At 42.6% G+C, this 27,615-nt stretch overlaps 1 protein-coding gene across 3 annotated transcripts; it reads left to right on the top strand.

The window, feature by feature from the left end:
- On the top strand, positions 1 to 27,132 carry LOC138773009 (leukotriene C4 synthase-like). Of its 3 annotated transcripts, XM_069953895.1 has the most exons (7): positions 1 to 174; positions 12,476 to 12,617; positions 14,725 to 14,824; positions 16,149 to 16,219; positions 20,015 to 20,096; positions 25,806 to 25,895; positions 25,999 to 26,086. In XM_069953895.1, exons 2-6 carry the CDS (start codon positions 12,560 to 12,562, stop codon positions 25,864 to 25,866), a joined length of 372 nt encoding a protein of 123 aa, XP_069809996.1. In that variant the 5' UTR covers positions 1 to 174; positions 12,476 to 12,559; the 3' UTR covers positions 25,867 to 25,895; positions 25,999 to 26,086. The 3 variants fall into 3 exon arrangements, with proteins under 3 accessions (XP_069809996.1, XP_069809976.1, XP_069809986.1); XM_069953875.1 differs by lacking the exon at positions 25,806 to 25,895 and having other exon boundaries at positions 25,999 to 27,132; XM_069953885.1 differs by lacking the exons at positions 1 to 174; positions 25,806 to 25,895 and adding an exon at positions 11,240 to 11,319 and having other exon boundaries at positions 25,999 to 27,132.
- Positions 27,133 to 27,615: the final 483 nt, after the last annotated feature.

The raw sequence follows: 27,615 nt of genomic DNA on the forward strand, positions 1-27,615 counted from the left end.
GGGAGCTGGACGTCCTAACTTTCCCAGTTGTTCATTGCTCAGTAAAAGCATTTGCTAGTTTGGTCTCCACCACTGAGCCATTCCTACTGTTCTGCAGCAGCGTCCATTAAACCTATCATCCCATAAACGGATCTGTTCCCCATCCACAGCCTGTCGTGCACAACCACAGACTTGGTAAGTGACGCCGCTTTTCGTTGCACTTTGTACAATTGCTCAGTACTTGCATACTATTTCTCTTAAATTTTTGCATGAAGAGAATAAAGCTGCATGATGTGTGGAGAATATGTTAGATATGTAGGAGAGATGTCTATTCACTTTGCCTGGCACAAGAGGTGAAGTAACAAAAGTGAATCCATTGGTGCTTTACATGAACGCTATATAATTTTTTTTAGTAAGATGATGTCACTTTATTATTGTGACAAGTTTTATATATGTTCGTTATATACATGTAACATTTCAATGATATTATCATGAGGGTACGTTCACACTTACTGGATCCGCAGCGTATTTCCTGCTCCGCAGCAAATTTCATTTAAATAAGTGAACACAGCATCAAATCTGCACCATCAAATCTGCTGCGGATCCTGTAGGTGTGAACGCACCCTAAGAAAGAAAGAGAAGAAGAGGAAAAAGAAGAAGAGGATGGCAGATCGGTAAAGTGAGAGTGTAAAAGAGAGGAAACTAAAAAGAGAAAAAGATTGTTTTCACATAGGTGATCAGGTCATTGCCCCCCACATCTTGGCCTGACCATGGGTTTAATGACCCAAACTAATGGTGCGTTTACACGGAACGATTATCGTTCAAATTTTTACCATAGCGCACGCATTTGAGCGATAATCGTCTTGTGTAAACACAGCGAATGATCAAGCGACGACCGAGAAATCGTTCATTGTGATCTTTCAACATGTTCTTAAGTCGTCGTTGGTCATTCGCTAAAAATTCACAGATCCCATTGTGTAAACAGTCTTTCAAAGATTCACCCTATGTGTGAGATGGACTTAAGCGATCTTAAAAACCATCGCAATAACGATAAGATTTTTCTAGCGATTTATTCGTCTAAACGCTGATCTTTATAAAAACAAAATTGTTGCTCCAAAATAGTTAAACGATCAATTGGGCGAATTATCCATTCGTGTACACGGACTATAACAGCTCCATAGAAATCCACAATTAACCACAATATTGGTCCGTTTACACAAAACGATAATTTGCCCAATCGATCGTTTAACAATTTTGAAGCAACGATTTGGTTTTTATAACGACCAACGTTTTGACGCTTAAATCATTAGAAAAATCGTCATTGTGATCGTTTTTAAGATCGCTTAAGCCCATCTCCCACATAGGGTGAATCTGAAAGACTGTTTACACAAAGCGATCTGCGAATATTTAGTGAACATCGAGTTGAGAACATGTTGAAAGATCACAATGAACGATTTCTCGCTCTTTGCTTGATCGTTTGCTGTGTTTACGTGAGCCGATTATCGCTCAAACGCGATCGTTATCATGAAAATTTGAACGATAATCGTTCCGTGTGAACACACCATTAGTTTGGTTCATCAGACTTGTAGGGATGAGATGTGAGACTCTAAAAGGGTGCCAAAATATGCCAGGATTCTTCTCGTGTGAAACCAGGCAAAGTCTTAGGCCTTATTCACACATTCTGTAAAATTTGTCTGTAATTGCAACTATGGACAAATTTAGGGCCCAATAATCTCTATTGGGTTATTCATACTATCCGTTCTGTTACAAATCTGCAATCCGTTTCACAAAAACAAATAGGACATGTCCTAGTGCGAAACAACTAGCCAATAATAGTCTGTGGGATCCAGATTTTTTGCGGACGTTAAAGGGATAGTGCGGCGGTAAAGAATTATTCACAGAATAACACACATTACAAAGTTATACAACTTTGTACTGTATGTTATGTCTGTGAATGGCCCCCTTCCCCGTGTCCCACCACCCCCGCCCGTGTACCCGGAAGTGTGGTGCGCTATACATACCTGTCACGTGCCGACCCCGTCTCCGATCTTCAGTCAGTGACGTCATCTTCGAACGGACGGCGAACAGCTCCGACTGTCCCGAATGCCGGCCGCCCTCTGCAGCGTCATCCGATGCTCAGCCACGATAGGCTGAGCATAACTCAGCGGCAGAGGGGGGGCGGCGGCAACGATTCGGCCAGCTAGCCAAAGATGACGTTTGGCACAAGAAGGAGGACATGCGCGACACGGATCAGGTAATGTATAATGCACCAACACTTCCGGGTACACGGGTGGGGGTGGTGGGACACGGGGAAGGGGGCCATTCACAGACATAACATACATTACAAAGTTGTATAACTTTGTAATGTGTGTTATTCTGTGAATAATTCTTTACCGCCGCACTACCCCTTTAAGGATGTCGCATCTGTAACGTCCGCAAGAAAATAAGGATCACCTTAATTTAACTCTCACCTTCCCAGTTTTTGCAGATTCTGAAAAAACATGGATTGCGGATGCGCTACACACACATTTTTTGTGGATAGCGGACGACTACTCCAGACATAATATATGCTCCTGAAAAATTACTGCATGTGTGAATGAGGCCTTAGGGTATGTTCCCGTCATGGTTGTGAAATACGTTTACTGTCTACACTAGTAAAGCTTCTAGTGTGAACTTTTAAAGGGGTTATCCAGCTCTACAAAAACATGGCCACTATTCCCCTTCTCGTCTCCAGATTGGGTGGGGTTTGAAAATCAGTTTCATTGAAGTAAATGGAGCTTAATTGCAAACTGCACCTGAACTGGAGATAAGAGAGGGGGAAAAGTGGCCATGTTTTTGTAGCGCTGGATAACACCTCTAAAGGGGTAACAGTGGAGACTGTACTTGTGCAAGATCCTTGTAGGCAAATCTTGGGGGCTTGTGGAGCTTCATGTCATAGGAAGGAAAGTCAATGTGACACAAAACTAACCAGCAAGAAGCCAAAAGTATAGCGCAAACACGTTAGTAAATCTGGACCTATGTGTTTTAAATCCTCAGATTATTGGTACCAGGAGAGAGAACATTCTCTAATTTCCTAATTTCTGATTCTCTTCTAGTTTAAAAATACAGTTAGAATAGAAATAGAATCTCCTGTATGTGATGTGAAAGGAACATAAGATTATTCCACATTGATCCATTTGCATGTAATCTGAGTCCCATTCATTTCAATGAGAATTCTGCCACCATGTGCAATTCCACTTCAAGAATGTCAGTGTGTCAGTTGTGGATGACCATTCCTTGCGGAACAAAACAATTACTTAAAGGGAATCTGTCAGCTGTAATTCATGTTCTAAATAGCTGACACTGTTAGATAGTTGTTAGGTCAGGGAGACACATGTTACCTTTCATATATCCAGCTGTGCTTCCAAAATGTAGAGAAATGCTTCTATTCTCCGGTACAAGGAATCAAAGAGGCTTTTTTTTTCAAGCTCCTGAATAGCTGCAAGCTGGAAGCCCCCTCCAATTGATTGACACCTGGAAGCGTCCCAAGCAGGGTCAAGTACAGGAGAGGGAGTAAGGAGGTGTAACAGCTTGTTGCACTTCAAGAGCTCAGAATAGCCTCTTCAACTCTTCTTACTATTTATTATATAAATACAGTGGTGCCTTGGATTACGAGCATAATTCGTTCCGGGACCGTGCTTGTAGTCCAAATCCACTCTTAAACCAAAGCAAGTTTTCCCATAAGAAATCATAGAAATGCAGACAATTGGTTCCACACCTCAAAAATAATGATTTATTATTCTGAATAACATTTAAAACAGATGAAACAAACATTCAGAAACAGCTGTATATGTGATATTATAAGTTACTGTACAGTAATGGAGAGGATGGGAAACACAAGGGCTGACAGAGACTGCAGGGAGTATGAAGGAATGAGCAGGGCAGATGTGGGCACATACATGCAGCACTCTCTGTCCGGGGAGAGAGGGGTTACAGCTATGGAGAGATTACCTCCACAGTCCTGTCCCCTGATGTGAGCCCCAGCCTGAAGTCGATCTGCAAAGATTTGGAGGTTGAGGGAGACTTCCTGGGTCTGAGTACAGGGCTGTAGACCCCGCTGTGCAGACCATGCCCCTTCTCCACTCCCCCTCCCACCCAGTACAGGGAGCTCTTAAACCAAAAAGCTCTTAAACCAAGGAACCACTGTATAACATTTTCTACCTTCTGAAAGCACAGACAGACATATGAAAGGTACCAAGTGACTCCTTGATCTAACAAATATCTAGGAGTGTCAGCACCTGACAGATTCCTCTTTAAATTCAACAGAGACGGCATCTCTATAGGAGGGCTTGTGCACCTCCGCTCTCCTCCGCTGTCAATTCATGTCAATGACATGTCAATTCTCTGAGCGGAGGCGCGCGAGCCCTCCCATAGAGATGCAGTCTGACACTGAAGCAGGAGGAAATTCTGCCCCCTTTGCTCAGTGTAAACATACCTTAAAAAATAGAGCAAACTGCTTCATAAATAATGCATAAAATTTTATGTTCTGCACAAAAACACAAAATTTGCCAGAATAATGGTGCAAAAACATTGATAAATATTCCCTTTAGGCCCCGTTCACACTGAGTAAACACGGCGTAATTCCGCGTCGGACCGCTCTGCCGCGAAATCCCGCCGTGCTCAGTGTGCTGCTGTAAGTGAATGAGAGGGCCGCCGCTCCGCTCAGATAAGTAACGCCGCGAGATTACGCTGTGTTTACTCAGTGTGAACAGGGCCTTAGAATCAGTGGCGTAGCTACCGCGGTCGCGGCGGTCGCCGCTGCGACCGGGCCCGCCACAAGGGGGGCCCGCGGGGCTCCCAGGGCCCCGTGAGGTCCTGCCGATCAATCACTCTTGTGACGGTGACGGTCACAAGAGTCCGGCTCCGTCTTCTCCCGGCTGCTGCGCGGCTGCCGGGAGTTTCGCGTCTTACCCCCGGCAGCGCGCGCATCCAAGAGCTCCCTGCGCGCCTTGGGCCCTGACTTCCGGTTCCGGCGCGCAGGGAGTTCTGGGATGCGAGCGCTGCCGGGGATAGGATGCGACCCCCCTGGCAGCCGTGCAGCAGCCGGGGACAGACCAGGAGGAGAGAGGATCAACGTGGGAGCGCGTTGTCAGGTGAGTTAAGTTTTGTTTTGTTTTTTTATCAGCCTGCAGGGTGGGGGGAAAGAGGGGGGCATCTATGAGGGTGGGGGGGGGGGGAAGTGGACCATCTATGAGGGTGGGGGGGGGGGGAAAGGGGACCATCTATGAGGGTGGGGGGGGGGAAAGGGGACCATCTATGAGGGTGGGGGGGGAAAGGGGACCATCTATGAGGGTGGAAAAGGGGACCATCTATAAGGGAGGGAGGGAAAGGGGACCATCTATAAGGGAGGGGGGGGGGGGAAGGGGACCATCCATAAGGGAGGGTGAGGAGAAAGGGGGCCATCTATAAGGGTGGGGGTAGAGGGGGCCATCTATAAGGGAGGGGGTAGAGGGGGCCATCTATAAGGGAGGGGGTAGAGGGGGCCATCTATAAGGGAGGGGGTAGAGGAGGCCATCTATTTGGGGGGGGGTAACATAGGGGGAGAGGGAATACACAGAGGGGGGCATATATTATTAGGGGGTCACATAGAGTCAGGGCTACCCACTAAATGAGGGTGTAAAGGGGCCAATACAGATGTGCAGTTTGTATAGAGATGAGGATGGTGTCAGTGTGAGGAGCCTAATATGTCTGTCTGGCAGATTCTGTGGATTCGTGGCTTGGAGAAGTTCTCATAATGGCCCAGGACGGATGGAGAAGATGAAAAGGAAAGAACTTTGATCAGAAAAGACGTCTCCTGTGAGTCACCTGATATAACTGCACTGTAATGTATATGGTGTATAGAGCCTGTGTAGAGCTGGGGCCACCTCTATATGACTGGATGAGGTGATTTAGTATACTGGATTTGGTCAGTACCAATATGGTGGTGATGGTAGTGGTTGTGGTGTGGCGGTAATGTTTCCTTCCTATATACTGGTATTACTGGTAATATTGGTCTCAGTATACAGGATTTGGTCGGTAACAGTATGGCGGTAATAGGTAATATCTGTCTTGGTGTGTGTGTGTATATATATATATATATATATATATACACACACACACACCAATAGCATCACTTGGTCGTGAAAGGAGGGGGGGGGGGCCCAAGTTGGCCTCTCGCACCAGGGCCCAGGAGACATTAGCTACGCCCCTGCTTAGAATATTGGAGTGCAGCAAGTTAAGCAAGTTCTCACCCATATCTTTGAACTGGTACCTGTCCCCAACGCACATTTCTTGTTATCGATGCTTCCTCAGGGGGCCATTGTCTAACTATCATCATGGATTCTATTTATATTACGACCATTATAAATGATAATACTTTCAGAATGTCAATGAATGTCCCGGAGAGGGACGGAAATCGCATTAAAGATGCCTTGGAATCTTAGCACTAGCATATTTACAGTGGTAACCACATCCAGGCCTGTGCACTCAGCATATATAACATTGTGCAGATATTGTCACCATACACATCAGGTCTGGCCACTGGGGCTCACAATCTAATTTCCTACCTGTGCACAAGAGACGATTTCATAGGAAGCCAACTAACCCATCAGCAGTGGCGTAGCTACCATAGAGGTAGGGTAGGCGGTTGCTATGGGGCCCGTGCAGTAGGGGGCCCGGGGAGAAAATAAGATCCTCTTGTGTCCTTCTGCTTAACCCCTTATGTACTGCAGCGTGTATGTGACCCAATGTTTGCTGCAATACAAAAAAGGGTTAACAGGCAGAAGACAAAAAAAAAAAATTTGCTTCCCTGCACTGATAACCCCTGACCTCTGTTCTTACTGCCTGCTGTGCAGAGGTCAGGGGTTATCAGTTCACCAGCAGTAGAGCAAAGATTTTCTTGTCTTCTGAACATTGGGTCACTTACTCACTGGAGTACATAAGGGGTTAAGCAGAAGGTCGTCTGCTCCTGTACCTATGTATTTATTCATAAGGGCTCCCAATGGACCCTTATAGTTAAATACATTAAAGCCATTGGCTCTCTGCTCTGCCTGTCTATTTTGTGGTGGTAGGCAGGATTCTGCCTCTGGTGGCCACAGGAGATTTTATTTTTTGGCCACATCATGGGAAAAAAAAATAAAAATAAAATAATAATATATAAAAAAAATTATAATAATAAAAATTTTTACAAATTTTTTGCTATGGGGCCCCATGAATCCTAGCTACACCCTTGCCCATCAGTCCTGTATGCCCGCTATTGTATGGCATTAACCCTTTGGCTCTTATACATTACTACGTGCCCTCTAATATACAGTATATCTACCTTTTATATACACCCAGCAAGGATTCTAGGCAGATATACTACATATAGTCAGCAATCCAGAGAAAACACAGCCCTCCTGATGCTTCAGCGCTGATATTTCCTCCGTCCATGTCCTGGTTTGCAGGAAGGTCACCCTTCTATTTCCTGAAGATAGTCAGCTTGAATCTTAAGGGTACAAACACACACCATATACACAGCGTATTTACTGCAGCAGAAACGCAGCATATTAGATCTAAATAACTGAACACAGCATCAAATCTGCACCATCAAATCTGCTGCAAATCTGCTGCGTATACGGTGTGTGTGTTTGTACCCTTTGGCTATGTTCACACTACGTATAACTACGGCCGTAGTTCTCGCCGCAGAACTACGGCTGTAGTTTTGCGGGGTGAAACATAACCTTACTTTCAATGGGATCAAGGCCGGGGCCACGGAACGGCCGGTCTCTTACGTAGTGTGAACATAGCCTAATAGTGAATGATAAGAAATGCCGCCTTAGATGCAAAGGATAAATCCCCTCGCTCACATGAGTCCAGGATACTTTCATTTTTTAAGACAACTAACACCATGAATTATAGGATCAGCTTTAGGCGGAGACGTAACCTGAAGCCCCTGGGCTACAATGCAAAATCTGTAATGGAGCCCTATCTGCCATCTGACCCTTAGAACACTGGCATCTGCTGATGTAGCAGAGGGGTCACTGAGGCCCTTAGGCACCAAGGATTGACCTTTGCAGACCCCATAGGTATCCATCTTGTTTAAAAGCATTCTGCTGTACCACCCTCTAATGTTCCATTTGTTCTTCTATTTTTTTTTTTTACTAATGCATACTAGATAGTGGAAGACTTGTATGGTTACCAGGGCAGAACTAAGGACGCCAGTAAATTTCTGGGGTCAGAGACTGAAATAAACCCAGAAAATCTGTCATTTAGATCAAGTATTCTGACTAGCTAACATCATGTTATAGTGGAGAAGTGAGGAGCCATGTATATTTTTGCGGGAAAACTATATACTACTATTGTATAACTTAATTCATGTAAATGGCTTATCCTGTCCTTAGGAGTCCAGTGGGTGGTCCTACTCAAAGGAAAAGTCCTACAAAGTTGAAAAAAGGCAAGTGGTCAAGGGGGGTGCGGGAAAATAATAAACAAACTAAACCTACCTATCCTCTTGCCCCATAGTGCCGCTCCTCTTCCAGCTGCAACATCACATACCTGGCTGAGTGATCACCCGCTCAGCCAATCAGTGACTGGGGCGGGACACTGGGGCGCTCAACCGGGTTGTGATGTTGCAGATCTGGGTACCTGACGTACATCCATCGGCTGTCAATGGAGCCCAGGTGGTGCAACGGAGGCATGAGGACATGTGAGTTTACTGATGAGCTGACTGATGTTATTCAGTTTTGTGGGTCTTCCTTTTTAATGATTGACAGCTGTTTTTGTATGCAAGCTAATACGAGGAAGTCTGTCAGTTACTGATTAGAACCGCCCACTGGACTCCTTAGCTGGTTTTGAGCAAAGGTAATAATGAATAAATAAGTAACACTAACATTTCTAACTAAACTATATCCGCTCCATACTGTGGCCCCAGTTAGGGGCATAACTAGAAATGGCTGGGCCCCATAGCAAACTTTTTATTGCCCCCCCACCTTCCTCCCCAACTGACCACTAAGCCGCCAAGCCCTGTCTGTATAACTGGGAGTGCTTGCAGTTAAAGGTTTATTTGAATAACCTTTGAAGTCTGCTCGGCCACATAGTCCAGCAAATGATGACAGCTCAGGGGGCCCAGTGTATTGCAGGAGCGGGCAATGGGGCCCCCTGATACGGCGGGCCCCATAGCAGCCACTATGGCTGATACAGTGGTAGTTATGCCCCTGGCCCCAGTAATAGTAAGAAGCATGCACAATAGTCATATGTATATTATCATTTTATGCAAACTAACCTTTTAGAAATATCCTCAACTATTCAATTTAGTTTATTAGAATAGATATGAGTTTGCATTCACATGGTGAGATTACTGCAGCAACCTGAAGCCCTTTGCAGGGATTAGCAGCACACATGTGATTACGTGGACCCTCGTGCTGCAGCTGTTTCCCAGATGCTGCTAAATGAAGAACAGCCAGGAGGGGCACAACCAATCCCCTTTCTGCACATTTGGAAACAAGATACTTGACATTACAAAAAAAGTATTTATAACTATTCTTTAGGAAAAAGAAACTCCATATTAAAGGGGTTATCCAGTGAAAGTATTTTTCTTTCAAATCAACTGGTTTCAGAAAGTTATACAGATTTGTAATTTACTTCGATTTAAAAATCTCAAGTCTTCCAGTACTTATTAGCTGCTGTATGTGCTGCAGGAAGGGGTGTATTCTTTGCAGTCTGACACAGTGCTCTCTGCTGCCACCTCTGTCTATGTCAGGAACTGTCCAGAGCAGCAGCAAATTTCCACAGAAATCCTCTCCTGCTTTGAACAGTTCCTGTCTCGGCCAGAGATGTCAGCAGAGAGCACTGTGTCAGACTGAAGACAAAACAACATTTCCTGCAGGACATACAGCAGCTAATAAGTATGGGAGGACTTGAGATTTTTAAATAGAAGTAAATTACAAATCTATATAACTTCCGGAAACAAGTTGATTTGATAGAAAAAGATTTTCACCAGAGTACCCCTTTAAATCTATGTGAACAGCTTGAAACCCTCCTGTGTTAGCAAGAGAGAGCCACTAGCACGCTGGATTAGCTCAGTAATACTACTTTCAGTCATTTCAGCATGTAACAACATTTTTTAGTTGAATGAAAATGTACAACCAGCTGGTTTCTGATGCCAGAAAGATGGAATTCAATGGTGTGCTAGGCTGGCTTTAGTCGGAAAATCTTTAACCCCATAGGTCCCTATGCACCTTCAATAACTGTCAGACAAATGATCTTTTGGCTTACAGCTAAATCCCCATCCTCCTCATAAACATGAATGTTCGGCATTATGCCCTACCCTTACTTTCACAAATATCATCAGTTAGTGGAGAGAGGAGTCCTCCATACACCTTACATTGAATGGGTATGTGGTGGTTGCTACGACCAGTGATGGTATTGTTGTGACGCCAGTGCTAGTCCAGCACAACGGTGTGATGTTGGTACCTAGTGAAAGTCTGTACTGCCGTGATCAAGGGGGTGTGTTTCCCCGAAACATGTAGGCCTAAGTTTTTATCTTTTGTAACTTTTTATATGCCTCATAATAAAGACAACAAAACTTTTTTTGGACGCTGTGGATCTTCTCCTCCTTCTTACTATTATCACCGGGTGCGGCCCGCTACTACTCCACTTGCTCCTGCCTGAACGTCCACCATCACACAACAAACCACCTATGGTGAGCTGAGTTTTTTCTTTGTTCATGTGATGTTGGTACCTGTTTTAGTGTGGCCAGTCTGTAGTTTTCCCCAAATGGTCGGTAACATGACGGGTTGTGATGGGTCCCTTGGGCTATTGTCACAGTAGTCCTGAGTGGAAATCAACCCACCCGGACTATCGGTACTGTCACCCACAAAAAGGGGAAAAATAACCCAAGGTGTGTAGTGGGTGTGTACAGGTGCTGGTGCAGAGGAAAGGATGACTGAGTCCCAGTGATATAAAAATAAAACAGCTTTACTGTACAGTCTCTTGGAAGTACAAAACACTTTTGCAGCAAATAGATAAATCTTTACACAGACTTCAGTGCTCAAACTCGTTTGTGCTAAGGAGATGCTTGAGGGAGTAGAGTAGAGGTAGTTGTACCAGTGCTTGAAGAGTTGGAAGTAGAGTAGAGTAGCGTAGAGGAGAGGAGTTTGTCAAGGGAGTCCCAACTGCCAGAACTTGAAAGCATACTTTAGAGTGAGAAGTTACTTGTACCCGTGTATAGACTATATTCTGACCACCTTCTGCCCGACAGTGTCGAGTGACTTGTCCTCCTCGGGGGATACAAGCCCCAGTCGTGGTTACCTGGGTGAAGCAAAGCTCCTGGGGGTTTCCCAGGTAACTGCACTGCGAGATAGGATACGTAGACCTTCTGGTAGCTTTGTCCTATCCAGGCTAGTACCTCTTGTGTATCAGGATACTGCCCTGCACTTTTCAGACTGGTTCACGGCGTGGGCTAGGATGGTCCCAGACTCTTTTGCCTTGGTAGTGTTTAGCACTGCATAGTAGATATAGTATAAGTACTGAAAGAACCAGGTGTCTCTAGTTGCATCTGACCACACGTGTCTTAGACTCTACCAGACTGAATTGCACTTCCTCACAGAGCTAACCAACTCCTCCCACTGGGTGGTGTGTGTGTGGAGAGCAAAGACAAACAGAAAAAGAAAGAGCATCTGCTACAGGCTAGCACAGAACACTTGGTACAACAAAAACATTAAACCATTGCTAACTTCAGCCATGCAAACAAGAACAGAGGTGTAGAGGGAACACTGACACCTAGTGGCAAAACTACAGGATACTCAACCTGGAGTAAGAACTTTACGACAGGTGCTTAAGGCACTTAGTGGGACACCACAGGTACTTTTAGACCACATTAACATATTCTGTCATGCACCCGTAATTACTGACCAACAATTACTGGCAGCACCACGCACCCATTCAGTTAAAGGGTCATAATCTGTTCATATTACAGACCCGTAGTTGTGGCATGGATCACTAGTGTCTATAGGGTGGTAGATGCACAACGAATGCACTTCCATCGACTGCCCTTATCTACGGGTCCATGGCTACAGACAGCCTATAGAACCTGTGAATGAGGCCTTAGGAATGTGGCTTAGTAAGGAATTGGGAAAAAGAAATAACTCACCTGCCACCACTCCATATTGTATGGTGGGTTAGAGTTGTGGAACTTTTTAAAAAAAAAAAAAATTTTTTGTTAGAATAAAGGAAAAAAAATCTTTTTATTTTGAATTTATTTATTTATTTATTTTATTGCTTTTTGCTTCTCAACAAAAAAGTAGTAGAACCCAACAAATCACATGATTTTTCCAACATGCTTACATATCTATCTTTTTTTCTGACCAGTAATAACATTTTACACACAATTCTTACTATTCCATTAAAGCCTCAGCTCTCAGGACACTGTATAGAGCAGCGATAGCTTTTACCATTCACGATTCAAGATCCTAATTTATGTATCACTTGTCTCTTTTAGTGTGAAGACTGAAAGCTTTGACCATTGACTCATATTATCCTCCTTGAAGAAAACCTACTGCAATCCTTGTGTCTTCAGGCTGTCATGTTACACAACATAGTCCTATTGGGTGTAGTCACCTTACTTGGCGTTTTGGAACAAGGTACAGTATTGCATTGGTTTATGCTTTTTCCTTTATGTTATAGTTGCTCCATCATTGACATTTTATGTTCTTAGTTTACACTTTGTTTCTATTGTAGCCTTTGTGAAACCATTCTTTCTCCACTAATGGCACCCCCTCCTATATGAATATATATAATCCAGTTTACATGAATACCCCCTCTATGACTAATCTGGCACCTCTATAATAAACCTCATTTGTATCTGAGTTTACAATTCCTTTAAATATTTGTTTTACAGTCATATTCAACATCTGCAGATGAATATTACAACGTAGAACAGTACCAGATTCCCCCTTTAGTCTATGTTTACGCATTTTCAACGTCCGCTGTTTTTAGTATCAAACAGCGGCCGTGGTTGAGCATGTTTTGGAGACCGTCATTACAATTACGCTAAGTTTAAGTGTAAGTGATAGGAGTTGCTCCTGTCACTTACCGATTGGGACGCCTGCAGCGTGACTGTGGGGGTCCTGATCGAATTGCTTGACTGCCAGAGGTATACTGATTCCCTCTGTGCAGTCTGATCTTCAGTCTTCTTATAGAGTCTGCCACACAATCATTCTGGGGTTGGGCACCACCACAGTCACTGACTGGCTGAGCGGGCAATCGGTCATCTGTGCCGTGACGTTGCTGCTGGAAGAACCAGGTACGCTACGTAGAAGAGGAAAGATGGCTGCTATAAACAGGATCCAGGAGCTGTGCAACTGAGGCACAGGGGCGGGTGGGTTCAGTTGTGCATTATTTTCTCCTCACCCACAATCTGCCAATTTTAGGGTTTATAGTGTTCCTCCTCTTTAAAAAGTGTTTTTAAAAAAAAAGTGTGTAATTGTCAGATCTATTAAAATAAAATAATATTGTTCCCGCGCACTTTTGGCGTAAACAAAAAGTGGTAAAAAAAACGCCAGGATCGCTGATTTCTTATTTTATTATATATATATATATATATATATATATATTTTTTTTTTAATAAAAAGTGATCAATACATCCCATCAACAGAAATATAGTACTAACAATAACTAGAGATCATGGCGCAAAAACTGACACCCCATACAGCCCCGTAGGTGAAAAAAATAAAAGCGCTATAAGAGGCACAATAGGGCCATTGTAATCATACCTATTTGCAGAAAAAAAAATTGTGTTAAAAAAGTAGTAAAACATTAGAAAAGCTATACAAACTGCATATCACTGTATTCAGACTCAGGGATTAAAACATGTGTAAGAAAACATGGCCGCTTTTGTCCTTAGTTGGTATTTGATATTGCAGCTCAGTTCCATTGATATGAATGGAGCAGAGTTGTAATACAAGGCATAACCTCCTGAGGACAGGGGTGGTGCTGTTTTGGGGATCTATCACTTATTTCCTATGCATATGCTCATATGGTTGAGTCTGGGCATATTTGACAATGATTGTGTAGTTTGCTTTAGAATGTTGCACTAATCAGGCTATTGTCCCTGTAATTGTCCATACCATTGTTTAGTATTAAATATTGACTGTTTAAAGGGGTATTCCACTCAAACATAACTTTTGATATATTGCTGCCCATGGTGAGACTAACAATTCCTTCCATACTAGTTATTATCTATTCAGTCTCCTTCTCCCAGTTCTGAGCTGCTGCTTTCTGCTGAAGACACAAAAATCTGTGTGTGACCTTTTCTCCCTCCTCCCTTCTCAGATGATGTAAACAAGTCCCTGGCAGGCTTTATCTGCAGCTTTGTAGCTTCTTTGTAATGCTAGGAAGGGTAATTCTCGGGTCAAATTGCTGATGAAATCACTGTGATTATGCCTCTCAGCATTAAAAAGAAGCCACAATGTTACAGATAAAGCCTGTTAGGGACTTGTTTACATCACCAGTCTCAGAAGGGGCAGAGGGGGAGACAGAGAGAGAGGCTCAAACACAGATTTTTGTGTTTTCATCAGAAAGCAGCAACTCAGAACTGGGGGAATGAGACTAAACAGATAATAACAAGTATAGAATGAATTGTTAGTGTCACCATGGGCAGCAACATATCAAATGTTATGTTTGCATGGAATACCCCTTTAATATCAGTATATTAAAAATGCACTAATTTTCATTTTTTTTTTTTTGTAGCATATTTTTCCTTGCAGGTCATCGCAGCTCGGAGGAAGTATAGTGTCTCCCCTCCCAGTATATCGGGGCCACCTGAGTTTGAGAGAGTTTTTCGGGCTCAGTAAGTGGTTGTTTGCTGCAATAACTGCCCTGGAACTGAACACATTAGGGGAGATTTATAAAGCATGGTGTAAAGTAAAACTGGCTCAGTTGCCCCTAGCAACCAATCAGATTCCACCTTTCATCCCTCACAGACTCTTTGGAACATGAAAAGTGGAATCTGATTGGTTGCTAGGGGCAACTGAGCCAGTTTCACTTTACACCATGTTTGATAAATCTCCCCCATTATACATCCTCTTTAAGCCTTGTACTTTATCCACTACCCTAACTACAATATAATTTCAATACCATAATGTGCTCCATTGAAGTTGATGGGGAATTGTCCAGCAGTGCACACACACCGTATAGAATAACTACTGTAACTGATACGAATAAAACCATCCAAATAATGAACACGCTCACTATTTACAACCGTAAAAAATATGGTTTTTCACACGTTTTATTTGCACTCAAATTTACTGTTATATTTAGCTTTTATTTTACTATGTGTGAACCTAATTTTACATCCAGTTGCTTTCTTTCTCAGCTCTACATCCATCTACGGGAGGTGTCTGTTATTGCAGATCATCCTTATTCAAGTGAATGGGTCTCCATTTCTGGGGGAAAAAAGCAAATCATTTTTCTTATTCTTAAAGGGCAACTCCTCAAATAAGCTAGTATCAGAAAGTTATATAGATTTGTAAATTACTTCTTTTTAAAAAAAATTCTAGTTTTCCAGTCCTTAACAGTCTAGCAGGAAGTGGTGTATTCCTTCCAGTCTGGCACAGTGCTCTCTGCTGTCACCTCTGTCCGAGACAGGAACTGTCCAGAGCAGCAGAGGTTTTCTATGGGGATTTCTGGACAGTTCCTCACATGGACAGAGGTGGCAGCAGAGAGCACTGTGTCAGACTGGAAAGAATACACCACTTACTGCAGGACATACAGCAGCTGATAAGTAATGAAAGACTTGAGATTTTTAAATAGTAGTAATTTACAAATCTGTATAACTTTCTGGTACTGGCTGATTTGAAAAAAATAATTTTCACTGGAGTACCCCTTTTACCCCTTTTTATTTAAAATAACTAATCATCATATGCAAATAACTCCTTTGTATCTCCACGGAAACAGACTACAAACAAACAGTGTGTAGTCTGATCCTACAGTCATATCGTCATCCATCCTTTCCTACTTTTTACTTATCCAAAGTTAGTAGAAAAAATATAGATGAAAAGTCCCATGACAGCAGGATCAGATCATTAAATGTAGAGGACGTGAATAACCGTCCACCATACAGTTTATCAGCTTATTTTCAGCTTTCCCTACTGACGGTGACCTCCATTTTACAGGGTTAACTGCACTGAATATTTCCCGCTGTTCCTTGCTGTGCTTTGGCTGTCTGGGATCTTCTTCCATCAAGGTGAGTTCAGGGTTGCCGACCCGCCTGAATATACCAGCACCGTAGTTATAAATACCGGCTGATAGAAGTGACTTGTCAGCATCTTAAAATAGTTCCCTGTAGCTGATCCTCTGATCCTCTGATGTCTGAGACTTTGAAGCATTTGACTGCAATGGAGGGAATTTTATCAGGTTGTTATTTATTGTTGATTTGTTGCTATTTTGTCTACAATCCATTCTGTAAATATTCACATTGTAAGATTTAGCTATACTGTATACCATTAGCTTGCTGAAATATAGATATAGACATATAGGGGGAGATTTATCAAACATGGTGGAAAGTGAAACTGGCTCAGTTGCCCCTAGCAACAAATCCCCCCACACTTGAAGCTCTGCCCGTCCCATAGGCTCCATTCTATGACATGTCAATTGTTTGGGTGGAAGGTGCAATCCGCCTGAGCATAGAATGGAGTCTATGAGCCCTATTCCACCAGACGATTATCGTTCGCATAATCGTTTACGATTAACGATCTCAAACGACCGCTATTGCGAAAGACCTTAAAACGTTCACTCATTTCCATGGAACGATAATCGTTACTTATGATCGTATTTGCAATCGTTTTTTCTTCGCTATTGCGTTCGTATCCACTGCGAACGACCGAACGACGTCTTATTTAATGCGAATGATTTGCGAATGTTTTGCGAACGAGCAACGATAAAAATACGTTCGGTCGTTAATTGTTAACTGCATTTCAACCAAACGATTATCGTTTAGATTCAAACGATGTAACGATAATCTGAACGATAATCGTCCGGTGGAATAGGGCCCTATGGGACAGACAGAGATTTAAGAGGGAGCGCATTTGCTCCAGTCATCCCCTTCCCAGGGTAAGGGCCCTATTCTACGGGACGATTATCATTCACATAATCGTTAACAATAAACGATCCAAACGACCGATATTGCGAATGACCTGAAAACGTTTGCCCATTTACATGGAACGATAATCGTTACTTATGATCGTTCTTGCGGTCGTCTTGACGTCACTACTGCGAACGACCGAAGGACTTCCTATTCAATGCGAACGGGCAACGATAAAAATAGGTCCAGGTCTTATTTCTCGTTTGATCGTTAGTCTTTAACTGCTATTCAACCGAATGATTATCGTTTAGATTTAAACGATTTAACGATAATCTGAACGATAATCGTGGAATAGGGCCCTTAGGTTAAAGCCCCTTTGTGATAGTTTAACGTGTTATATAGCCCCCGATAGATATGACTTTCCTTGTATATTGCCCACAATGTGTTCTGAAACTCTCACTTTAAGCTCCCTTATGGTACATTCTAGGTGAAAAGATTACATACACAGTAGTACAATCTATACCATAGTGACCGATCTAAACACATCATACGCTCTAAATAGAAATGTGAGCCGAGCCTGTTACGTACATGATTAAAAAAAAAATAAACTGGAATTTAATTTTAATTCAAATGGAAAAAATCAGCTGTGTGAGGAAAAGATAATAAAGATAATAAAGAAGGAGGTCCTGTACTTTTCTTTCTTTTAGCGAAAGCAGAACCAGGCCGCAATAAATAGCTGCTAAAAGCGATGTTCTGTTTTGTGATCAAGTCTACCTTTGACCCATTGATTTAACATATTGGGTCATTGGTAATCACAGGGTTAATCATCATCTGTTGACCCAGATAATTACAAGCAACGTAAATTAACATATATCCCTAAAAAGACAGTAATAAGGAATTGGTAAACAGGTCCTTGTGTGCAGCCACACTGCCATCTAGTGGCAGAATTTGTTACCTACATGATCTTTAATACTGTTCTGCCTGAACTGTCTAATACAGTGATTTTCAACCTTTTTTGAGCCGCGGCACACTTTTTATACTTAAAAAATCCCGGGGCACACCACCAACCAAAATGGCACAAAATGACACTAAAACAGTACATATTATACATATAGTTAATAATATAGATTCTAAATGTATTTATACTCACTCAGTGTGAAACCTGGGCCTGTTTTCTTCTCCCCCCTGTGCTTCTCTCCTGTGCTTCTCTCCACCATACTTCTCTCCCCTACTTCTCTCCTGTGCTTCTCTCCACCATACTTCTCTCCCCTGCTTCTCTCCTGTGCTTCTCTCCACCATACTTCTCCCCCGTGCTTCTCTCCACCATACTTCTCCCCTGTGCTTCTCTCCACCATACTTCTCCCCCCTGCTTCTCTCCTGTGCTTCTCTCCCCCATGCTTCTCTCCACCATGCTTCTCTCCTGTGCTTCTCTCCCCCGTGCTTCTCTCCACCATGCTTCTCTCCACCATACTTCTCTCCCCCCCCTGCTTCTCTACACCAAACTTCTCTCCCCCCTGCTTCTCTCCCCCATCCCCATGTTTCTCTCCCCTCCTGCTTCTCTCCCCTGTTTCTCCCCCATCCCCAGGTTTCTCTCCCCCATTGTTTTCTCCTGTTTCACAGGGGCACCATAGTTTGGGGAACTTTCCCCGCGGCACACCCGACCATGTGGCACGGCACACTGGTTGAAAATCACTGGTCTAATATACCTGATTGTCCTTTAAATATTATGTATCACTTATATATTCACCATATAGTCCTGAAGAGGTCCCATTTTCAAAATGAAAGACAGCTGATGGCCATGGGTCTGATTTCTTTAGCCCTATTTCCCTGTCATCTGGTGTTATATTCAGGGGGGTCTGCATTTTGCTATTCATACTGTTGCAATCCTTGGGATAGATCACCCAGTACTTCCCAGAACAGTTTTTTTTTTTAACTTTACAACTTACAGAAGATTTGTCAGTAAATATTATAAAAATATGATTTCTATTGCAATGGGAATCCCTTTAAAACTTTCTACAATACAGCAAAAGAGCATTGTCTGTTGCCGATTCACAAGAACGGCCGTGATTAATTTAAAACTTATGTGCACTGCTGGCTGAGGGAATCCCGATTGGAGTGTATTCACATATCCCAATTCAGCACAAAGTAAGATCATCTGGCTGGTACTGCAGTATCGGCCGGGATGATCTTCACAAACACCGGCCGTTCTGGTCACAGAGCGGCCAGTGTTTTATGCTGAGTGAACATAGCCTAACTGAGCATCTCTAGCAGCTTAATGTTCAGGAGCAGGGACTTCTATCTTTTGGCAGGAGTCCCTGCTATTGAACAAATCCGAATCAGTCCTTAAATCTTATAGTAACCAATGAAAATTTTATAGGAACTTCTCAAAACATATTTTTGGAGGTTTGCATGTCTCTGGTTGAGGACAATTTAAGTTGTGCGGGCCATTTGGTTAACATGTGATATGACATACATAACTAGGGGCTAGCAATATATATTCCTCCTAAATTCACACATACAGGGGAGATTTATCAAACATGGTGTAAAGTGAAACTGGCTCTGTTGCCCCTAGCAACCAATCAGATTCCACCTTTCATACCTCACAGACTCTTTGGAAAATGAAAGGTGGAATCTGATTGGTTGCTAGGGGCAACTGGGCCAGTTTCACTTTACACCATGTTTGATAAATCTCCCCCATAGTCTTTTAAATTATAGTCTCTAACAAGGGTGTGGAATATTCCATCTAAACTGCACATTATTAAGAGAATTCTATCTATACTTGTAAACCATGAAATGTATTAGTTACCTGCTGCATATGTGTCTGTGGAGGGGACAGCCTGGGATAATCATAGAATGGTGTTTATAGGATGACAATAGTGGTTTACCATGCTAAGATATTAACTAAAACTTTAGAATAAACTATGTTTCTCACTTGTATTCTGACTCTTGTGTCTTTAGGCACAGCCGCCGTCTGTGGGATTTTATATCTATTTGCTCGTTATCGCTACTTTAAAGGTTACAGCGCTTCATCACAGGGCAGGTAACACGGATTCAATGTATTTACCTATATACCATAAAACTGAATAAATATACACAGGGGCGTAGCTCGGAATTATGGGGCCCCGTGTCACAAGAAATTGTACGGCCAACACGAGCACTGCATATATATAAATAGAGGCTCGGTGATGTGGCCAAATCACTAGAGTGACTGGCAGAGCAGAGAGCCAATGGCTGCTTGCTCTGTCAGTCCACTGTATGTAACTATAACGGCCCATTAGGAGCCGTTATCGTTAAAGAGGAACTGTCATGTTTTTTTTTATTGCAGAAATCAGTAGTATAAGCGATTTTAAGAAACTCTGTAATAGGTTTCATCAGCCAAAAAAGCCACCTTCTGTACTCAAGAAGCAATCTCCCAGCCTCCCCCCCTGACTTCTTATCTGTGCATTATCAGGCAAACACGTCTTCATTACAGAGAAGCCAGTGAAGACGGGTTCTGCTCTCTCCATTGTAAGCCTATGAAGGGGGGAGGGGCTGAGGGAGATGAGGGAGCAGGAAGAGGTGACATGAAGGTCAGCTGTCTGTAGACTCTCTGGGCACCTAAAACGCTAAATTCAGGTGTCAGAAAGGTCAGTGCTTATCTATGAACTTACTGAGAGAAGATTGCAGGGTGTTGTGCTGTGCAGGACTGCTCCGTGCTCAGTCACTCCTAACAGCCCCTCCCCTCTCCATAGCCACATAATGAAAACAGAAATCCTGCTTCATCTGATGTGAGGGGGGAGGCTGGGAGATTGCTTTTTCACTACAGAAGGAAACTCTTTTAGTACATAAAACCTATTACAGAGTTTCTTAAAATCACTTGTACTGTTGATATTTAATGTTTTCAGACAAATGACCCTGAAATGACAGTTACGCTTTAAATACATAGGCGCAGGGGCAGACTACCTTCTGCCTATCCCCTTATGTACTGCAGTGTGTAAGTGATACAAATGTCACTTACATGCTGCAGCAAAAAAAAAGGGTTAAAAGCAGAAGAGAAGGAAATGGCTAGTGCACTGATAACCCCTGATTTCTTCAGGAGGAAAACAGAGGTCAGGGATTATCAGAGCAGTGAAGCAGAGATCTCCTTCTCTTCTGCTTTTAACCCCTTTTTGTGTTGCAGCATGTAATTGAACACTGTGCTACTTATACACTGCAATACATAAGGGGATAGGCAGAAGGACTTAGAATGGCTCTTATCTTCCCTGTGTATCCCTGGGGCCCCATAGCAGCTGCCTACCCTGCCTCTATGGTAGCTATGCCACTGTGTGTATAATATATATATATATATATATATATATATATATATATATATATATATATATATATGAAAGTATTGCTATTACTACTGAAAAAGTAGTTGATGCTTGGAACAAACTTCCAGCAGATGTGGCAGGCAAATCTACAATAACAGAATGTAAACCTGCTTGGGATAAACATATATCTATCCTGAAATAATAAGAGAGGAAATATTACAAGGGTAGACTAGATGTGCCAGGTGGTCTTTTTCTGCCCACAACCTTCTATTCTTTTTTTTTATTTTTTTTTTTTTTACCAGAAACATACCAGTTTCCATATGCAGTGTCCACATTGTGCAGTAGGAGGCAGCATAGAGCTAGATCCACTTCATACAGCAGACAACTATAGCAAAACTACAATCGAAACCATGACAATTTCTTCTAGTTTTTAAAGAAGAAGAAATTGGGGTATAGCGGTTGTTCTATTAGATTTTGGCACCTACTGAACAATATCATAGTTTGCAGGGAAAGATCCCCCTGACTAGGAATATGGTACCTATATTTCTAGAAGGAATAAAGGAGGAACACCACAGAACAGGGTCCTATAAATTGGTGCTCCAGCATTATGATTCCATGGGGAATACAAGTAATTACTAGAAGCAATAGGTTCTCTTATTAGGTTATTGTACCATGTAACCATGTAAAGTGATTGCTAGTTTAGTGTTGTACTCCCTTGCACAGTGCTGCTCCCAGTTCGATAGAACATGTGCATAGAACTGCAGCTGACTCCATTTACCTGGATGGGACCATGTTACACTTCCTTACACAGTGGTTGAGTGTGAGCAGCATTGTGCCATGAATAACAGTGGTGGGGTCTAGAACTCTACAAGTGTTACGGCCCATTCTTTTTCAGCATCATAAATAAATAACATATCCTAGATATAGGGCATCACTTTATAAGGCGGGAATATTTTGTTTTATTAAATACTGTTACGAGTGAACGCATCTTAAGGCCAGGTTCACACTACGTAAGACACTGGCTGTTTTGTGACATGGCTGTGAGTGAAGTTCATCCCGGCATATACTGCAGTTCTGGCCTGATGAACTTAATTTATTTTATATTTGGAATGTGTGCACATTCCGGTGCGCCCGCATCCCAATTACCCATAGCCGACAATGTAAAGTGCGGCCGGAGACGCACTTTACTTTGTCTGAACTGTCAGAGTTGTCCGGCCGCTATTCAATGAATAGCGGCCACACAAAACTGACAGGTCAGTTTTTTCTGTGACCGCAAGGAATCCTGTCCGGGATTCCATTACAATCAATGTAATCGGCAATTACATTAAATAACGGCCGAGGTTGCAAAACTGCAACTACGAATGTTGTTTAATGAAATTATACGTTGTGTGAACTTATAAGAGAAAAGATCGCAGTTCCCAGGGAGATCAGCCAAACGATAACACTGCCAGCTGCTGGTTAAAGCGCTCAATGCAGTGAAATCCTAGGTGCATTGTTTCCTGGGAAACATGAATATGCAAAAGAAGAGCCTGTGGAGCCTCATTTAAGAGTCTCAAAACAGGACTAGCCAGATATCCCTCTGGGAAGGACCCAGCCAAGGGGTGGCTTCTGTAGGGAAACCACCAAAACCCCCATATTAAGTGGCCCTATAAGTCAAAGTAATGACAAGGGAAAATACAAGGCCAGGTATCCATCCACATACAGCTGTTTTGGGGTGTTGCCCCTCATCAGTGTGGAGCAGGATTGTGTGAACTTAGCCTAAGTCTGGAATTCTTACTGCAAATGTATGACTACACAGGCAACAGGGGGTCACCAGTTGGGGGCGTGTCCCTACACTCTTTGGTGCTGTCTGCTCTGATTGGATAGTGTAGGGTCACGCCCTTTAATTGTAACACCCTGTTGACTATTTAATCCTACATTTCTAGTAAGAATAATAAAGTGGCAGCACAATACAGAGCTATAGAATTCTTCTAATTGTTTTTGCATTGTAAATACCAGTATCTACAAAAAACTTCCTTAGATTAGGATGTCTCTAAGGGGCCTTCAGGAAAACCTGCTATAAACACTCCAAGCAGTGCTGAAAGCTGATCTGGGCATCTGGCTCACTTGACACCACTGAGTACATAGAGGTGGGGAAATCTTCACACCCCAGCTGCTCTATGTTGTTGTGTTGTTGTCATTTTTTTTTTGGTAAATGCCTCTGCAGTCAGTGAGGAAACCGTCCCCTCGGTCGGCCCCATTTAGTGTTTTCGGATTGCAGCAGCTTCAGCTTCTTTTCCTGGCGGTTTCCTGCTACTTGTTTGTCACCCCAGGGTTGAGCTGTGAATGGGCTGCAAGCTGCTTCCTTGACACGTACTTCACAGAGGTGACATAGGACTCTCTGTGTATCCGTACCTGCTGTGAGATGCCACCGCTTCCTATGAGACTGACAGCATCCTATAGTCACATCAAGCAGATACCCAGGATTCCTGCTGAGAGAAAAATCTAAGATACAATTAATTGCATCACATTAATAATGTATATGTCTAAGATGGAAGACCAAACTCTGAGTGTAATTGCCGTCCTACATAGAACAACTTAGAGCTGTACATTGATACAGAGCACTTGCTTTCCACTCCTGTTCTGAGTTCTATATTAAAGGGGAACTACTAGCTGGTTAGACGAATCTAACCTGCTGATAGTCCCCTATAGCGGCAGGGACACTGGGGGAGGAAGGTATGAGTGTTATCTTCCTCCTCTGCGCCGGTCCCGCGTGGTTAGTTGGTGTAAACTCCACTGCCACATCTTCCGGCCCACCTCCTCCTTATTATGAGTGTTTAAATGGGTAATCTTTTTCTTTCAAATCAACTGGTTTCAGAAAGTTATAAAGATTTGTAATTTACTTCTATTTAAAAATCTCAAATTTCCCATACTTATCAGTTGCTGTATGTCCTGCAGGAAGTGGTGTATTTTTTATAATTCTGACACAGTGCTCTCTGCTGCCATTTTTGTCCAAGACAGGAACTGTCCAGAGCAGTAGCAAATCCCCATAGAAAACCTCTCCTGCTCTGGACAGTTCCTGACATGGACAGAGGCGGCAGCAGAGAGCACTGTGTCAGACTTGAAAAGAAAACACCACTTCCTGCAGGACATACAGCAGCTAAGAAGTACTGGAAGTCTGGAGATTTTCAAATAGAAAGAAATTACAAATCTGTATAACTTTCTGACACCAGTTGATTTTGAAAAAAAAAAAAAAAAAAAAAAAAGATTGTCGCGGGAGTAGCCCATTAAAGTATGTCTTTCCTGTCACAAAATTTTTTTTTCCTTTTATGTAGTAAGTCTGAAAAGGTAGCAAGCCAGGGAGTGAAGTGCTTAGAGGCACTAACAATCGGTGGGGGTCTGAATGCCCAGACCCCCGACTGATCAAAACTTTTGACATGTCTCTAGAACATCAAAAGTTTTTGTAAAGTGGCAGTGGCCATTCATGTTTACAACTGCTGACACAGATGGCTGATAGGAAACACATGGTATCTTTTATATATTGTCTGTGCTTCCATAATGTTTTTATTCTCCAATGCAGCATTTTATTATCCTATTATACGTGCCTCTGAATACTGTAAATAAACGCTAGATCAGTGCTCGTTTAGTGGACCTATTAGTGGACCTTGCTAATCATTTAGCAAGGACTGCATGGACATCATTACCAATGTCCTTGCAGCACTTGCCCAAACAGTGTACATTACCCATCCATGCTCCAGGGCTCCTCCTCCTCAGCCAATTACTGACCGGGACTGCTGTGGCCAGTGATTGGCTAAGCGGCCTGTCAGTTCAAACAGGCCGTTCTGAAGCTGCAGCGTGCAGTACCCGGGCAGGAAGCAAAGCGCAGAAGGAGCCCTGGAGCATGGATGGGTAATGTATACTGTGCGTAGAATCGTCAGCCACCAACCACGCATCGCTATTACACATAGCAATGCAAGGTCGGCACCCGATGATTTTGGGTCTGGGCCTAAAGAAACGATCAGCCAATGATCGTTTCATTGTCTAATTGTTATCTCTATTACACTGAGCAATAATTGGCCTAATCGGTCGTATACAGGGCCCTAACAGTGTGAGCAGTTTGAGACCTGAATTACAGGCTTTTGGGCACTATGGTCATACAGTGATATCTGCACCATCATTACACTGTTACAAGTACCTCCTGGCTTTCTGTTCTCCTACACCCACAGGTTGGCAGGTCCCTGGATGCCGCACTTTGTTCTTCTCATCCTGCCATGCTGCCCCTCATGGGCCTAGATAGGGCCTCTCATAGCATTTGTACTACAGTGTTCTATAAGTGTCCTCTTTGCCTTTATTCCCATTGCCTTTATGTTAGTAACACGAAAGAGTTTAACAAGTATCTATGAGGGTCCAAAAGAAAACATAGAATGACTTACCTCTTCAAGCTCCGGCTTTCAGCTTCTTTTTCCTTCCCTGCACAGATCAATGGAGCATCACCATTGGTTTATATGGATTTGGTTGCATGATAATAGTAGATTGTAGAGACTGAGGGCACAAAACAGGACTCCCCTGTAAGTAGCTACGTCTATGTGACAGCATTTTTTACCAATATGTACTAATACTTCTTATGTTAATGTAATAGTTTTCTCTGTTGTTGTGTTTTATCCTGTTTAGGTTGGCTCCCATGTATCTCAATGCTGGGGTTCTCTGGTTTATGATGGCTCTCTCCGCCTTAGGCATGCTTCAAGTTCTTTTTGATCATTACCTGGGAATGGATTTTCTGTGATACAGAATGGAAGTGACAGTATATAATATAACAGTATAACTGGAAGCTTTACGCTTATAAGACTGGCATGAGAAGGATGAGTAAGTTGGAAACGGTATTACAGACAACACCATGCTATAGGTTCATAGTCACCAACCTTCGGCTGTCAGGGATTGTTGGATGGTGCAACACAAGTCGGGGATCAGTGTTATAATATGAAGTCTACATGACAATGTGTAAGTTCACAGTGGGCAAAGTTGGCTACTTTATGGACCAATATTATTCAAACTCATAGCATTATACTCATCAGGGTGCATGGACATTGCTACTAGCAAGATCAGCAAATATCTGTTGGGTATTGGACTCCTGATGTATTATAGTTGGTGAAGCATAACATTTATATACATATATGTATATGTGTATGTGTGTGCGTGTATATATATATATATATATATATATATATATATATGATGTGTGGCTTAGCACCTTAGCAGTATTCATTAAGCACAATTTTTCACATATATATATATATATATATATATATATATATATATATATATATATGTTTATTGGACACTAATAACTGTTCAGTAATGAACACTAAGGGGGGTGGGGTTAAAGACCAGGATCTCATATGTGATTGTGCATAAACATGTGCGAAAATGTGGCCCCAGCACTGCTTGAGTACTATGATAAATCTCACCCTATGGGTTGGAAATCTAGACCACCGTACTACAACCAATGTATTTGTGTGTGTTGTATAGAACAATTCTATTGATGGGGCCTTCTGGGTTATCAATTATTCTGCTGTACAAGAATATTTTTGGCCCAATTTTTCCGAAATCAAAGCGAAAAATTGCTAACGCAGCCTATCAAGTAATGTTACTATAAGCTAAATGTCTGGTAGCCTATGACTCATTATTAAGATAATTCATGACCATGACGAATGAATGTATTACTTTTGGTTTATGTCCCTGCTTTGTGAATGTAGAACATGTTTATGTGGATAATCATACTAAAAGAAAAAGTATTAATGTTCATAATAAAACCATCTTCTTATAATATATGTGTTGGGTGATACGTTACCTTCCATACACATGTATGTATAATAAAGTATAACATGAGGGTCTGAATGTGTTTGTTGCTGTAAAGGCTGGAATGATTGCAGATACGGGGAAAAGTCTCAGCAGAAAATCCAGAGATTGGCTATGTTCACACGCCGTTTAATAGCGTTGGTTGCATAGCAACGGACGCTGTTAAACAGCCGGCCATGGGGCTGCACCTCCGTATCGGCTGCAGGCACGTTCTTTTTTCACAACGGCGGCTGTGCCCGCAAATGAATTAGCCATTCACTCCAATGCAATGTGCGGCCGCGCTGCACATTGCGTTGTGTGAACAGCTGATGTTTTCGGACGCTGTTCAGTTCCGGACACTGTTCAGTTAAATAATTGACAGGCACATTATTCTAACACCCGTTCTAAAGATCGGGCATTAGAATAACGATGTGAGAACAGTAAAGAACGGAC

The sequence above is a fragment of the Dendropsophus ebraccatus genome, chromosome 1 (genome assembly GCF_027789765.1).
Source record: "Dendropsophus ebraccatus isolate aDenEbr1 chromosome 1, aDenEbr1.pat, whole genome shotgun sequence".
NCBI lineage: Eukaryota > Metazoa > Chordata > Amphibia > Anura > Hylidae > Dendropsophus > Dendropsophus ebraccatus.

Bases quoted from the DNA above. Each gene is read 5' to 3' on its own strand.
- LOC138773009 (XM_069953875.1), top strand. From the start codon at position 12,560: ATGTTACACAACATAGTCCTATTGGGTGTAGTCACCTTACTTGGCGTT. The intron at 12,618-14,724 runs GTACAGTATTGC...TTTTTTTTGTAG, and splicing joins ACTTGGCGTTTTGGAACAAG to CATATTTTTCCTTGCAGGTC. The intron at 16,220-20,014 runs GTGAGTTCAGGG...TTGTGTCTTTAG, and splicing joins TGGGATCTTCTTCCATCAAG to GCACAGCCGCCGTCTGTGGG.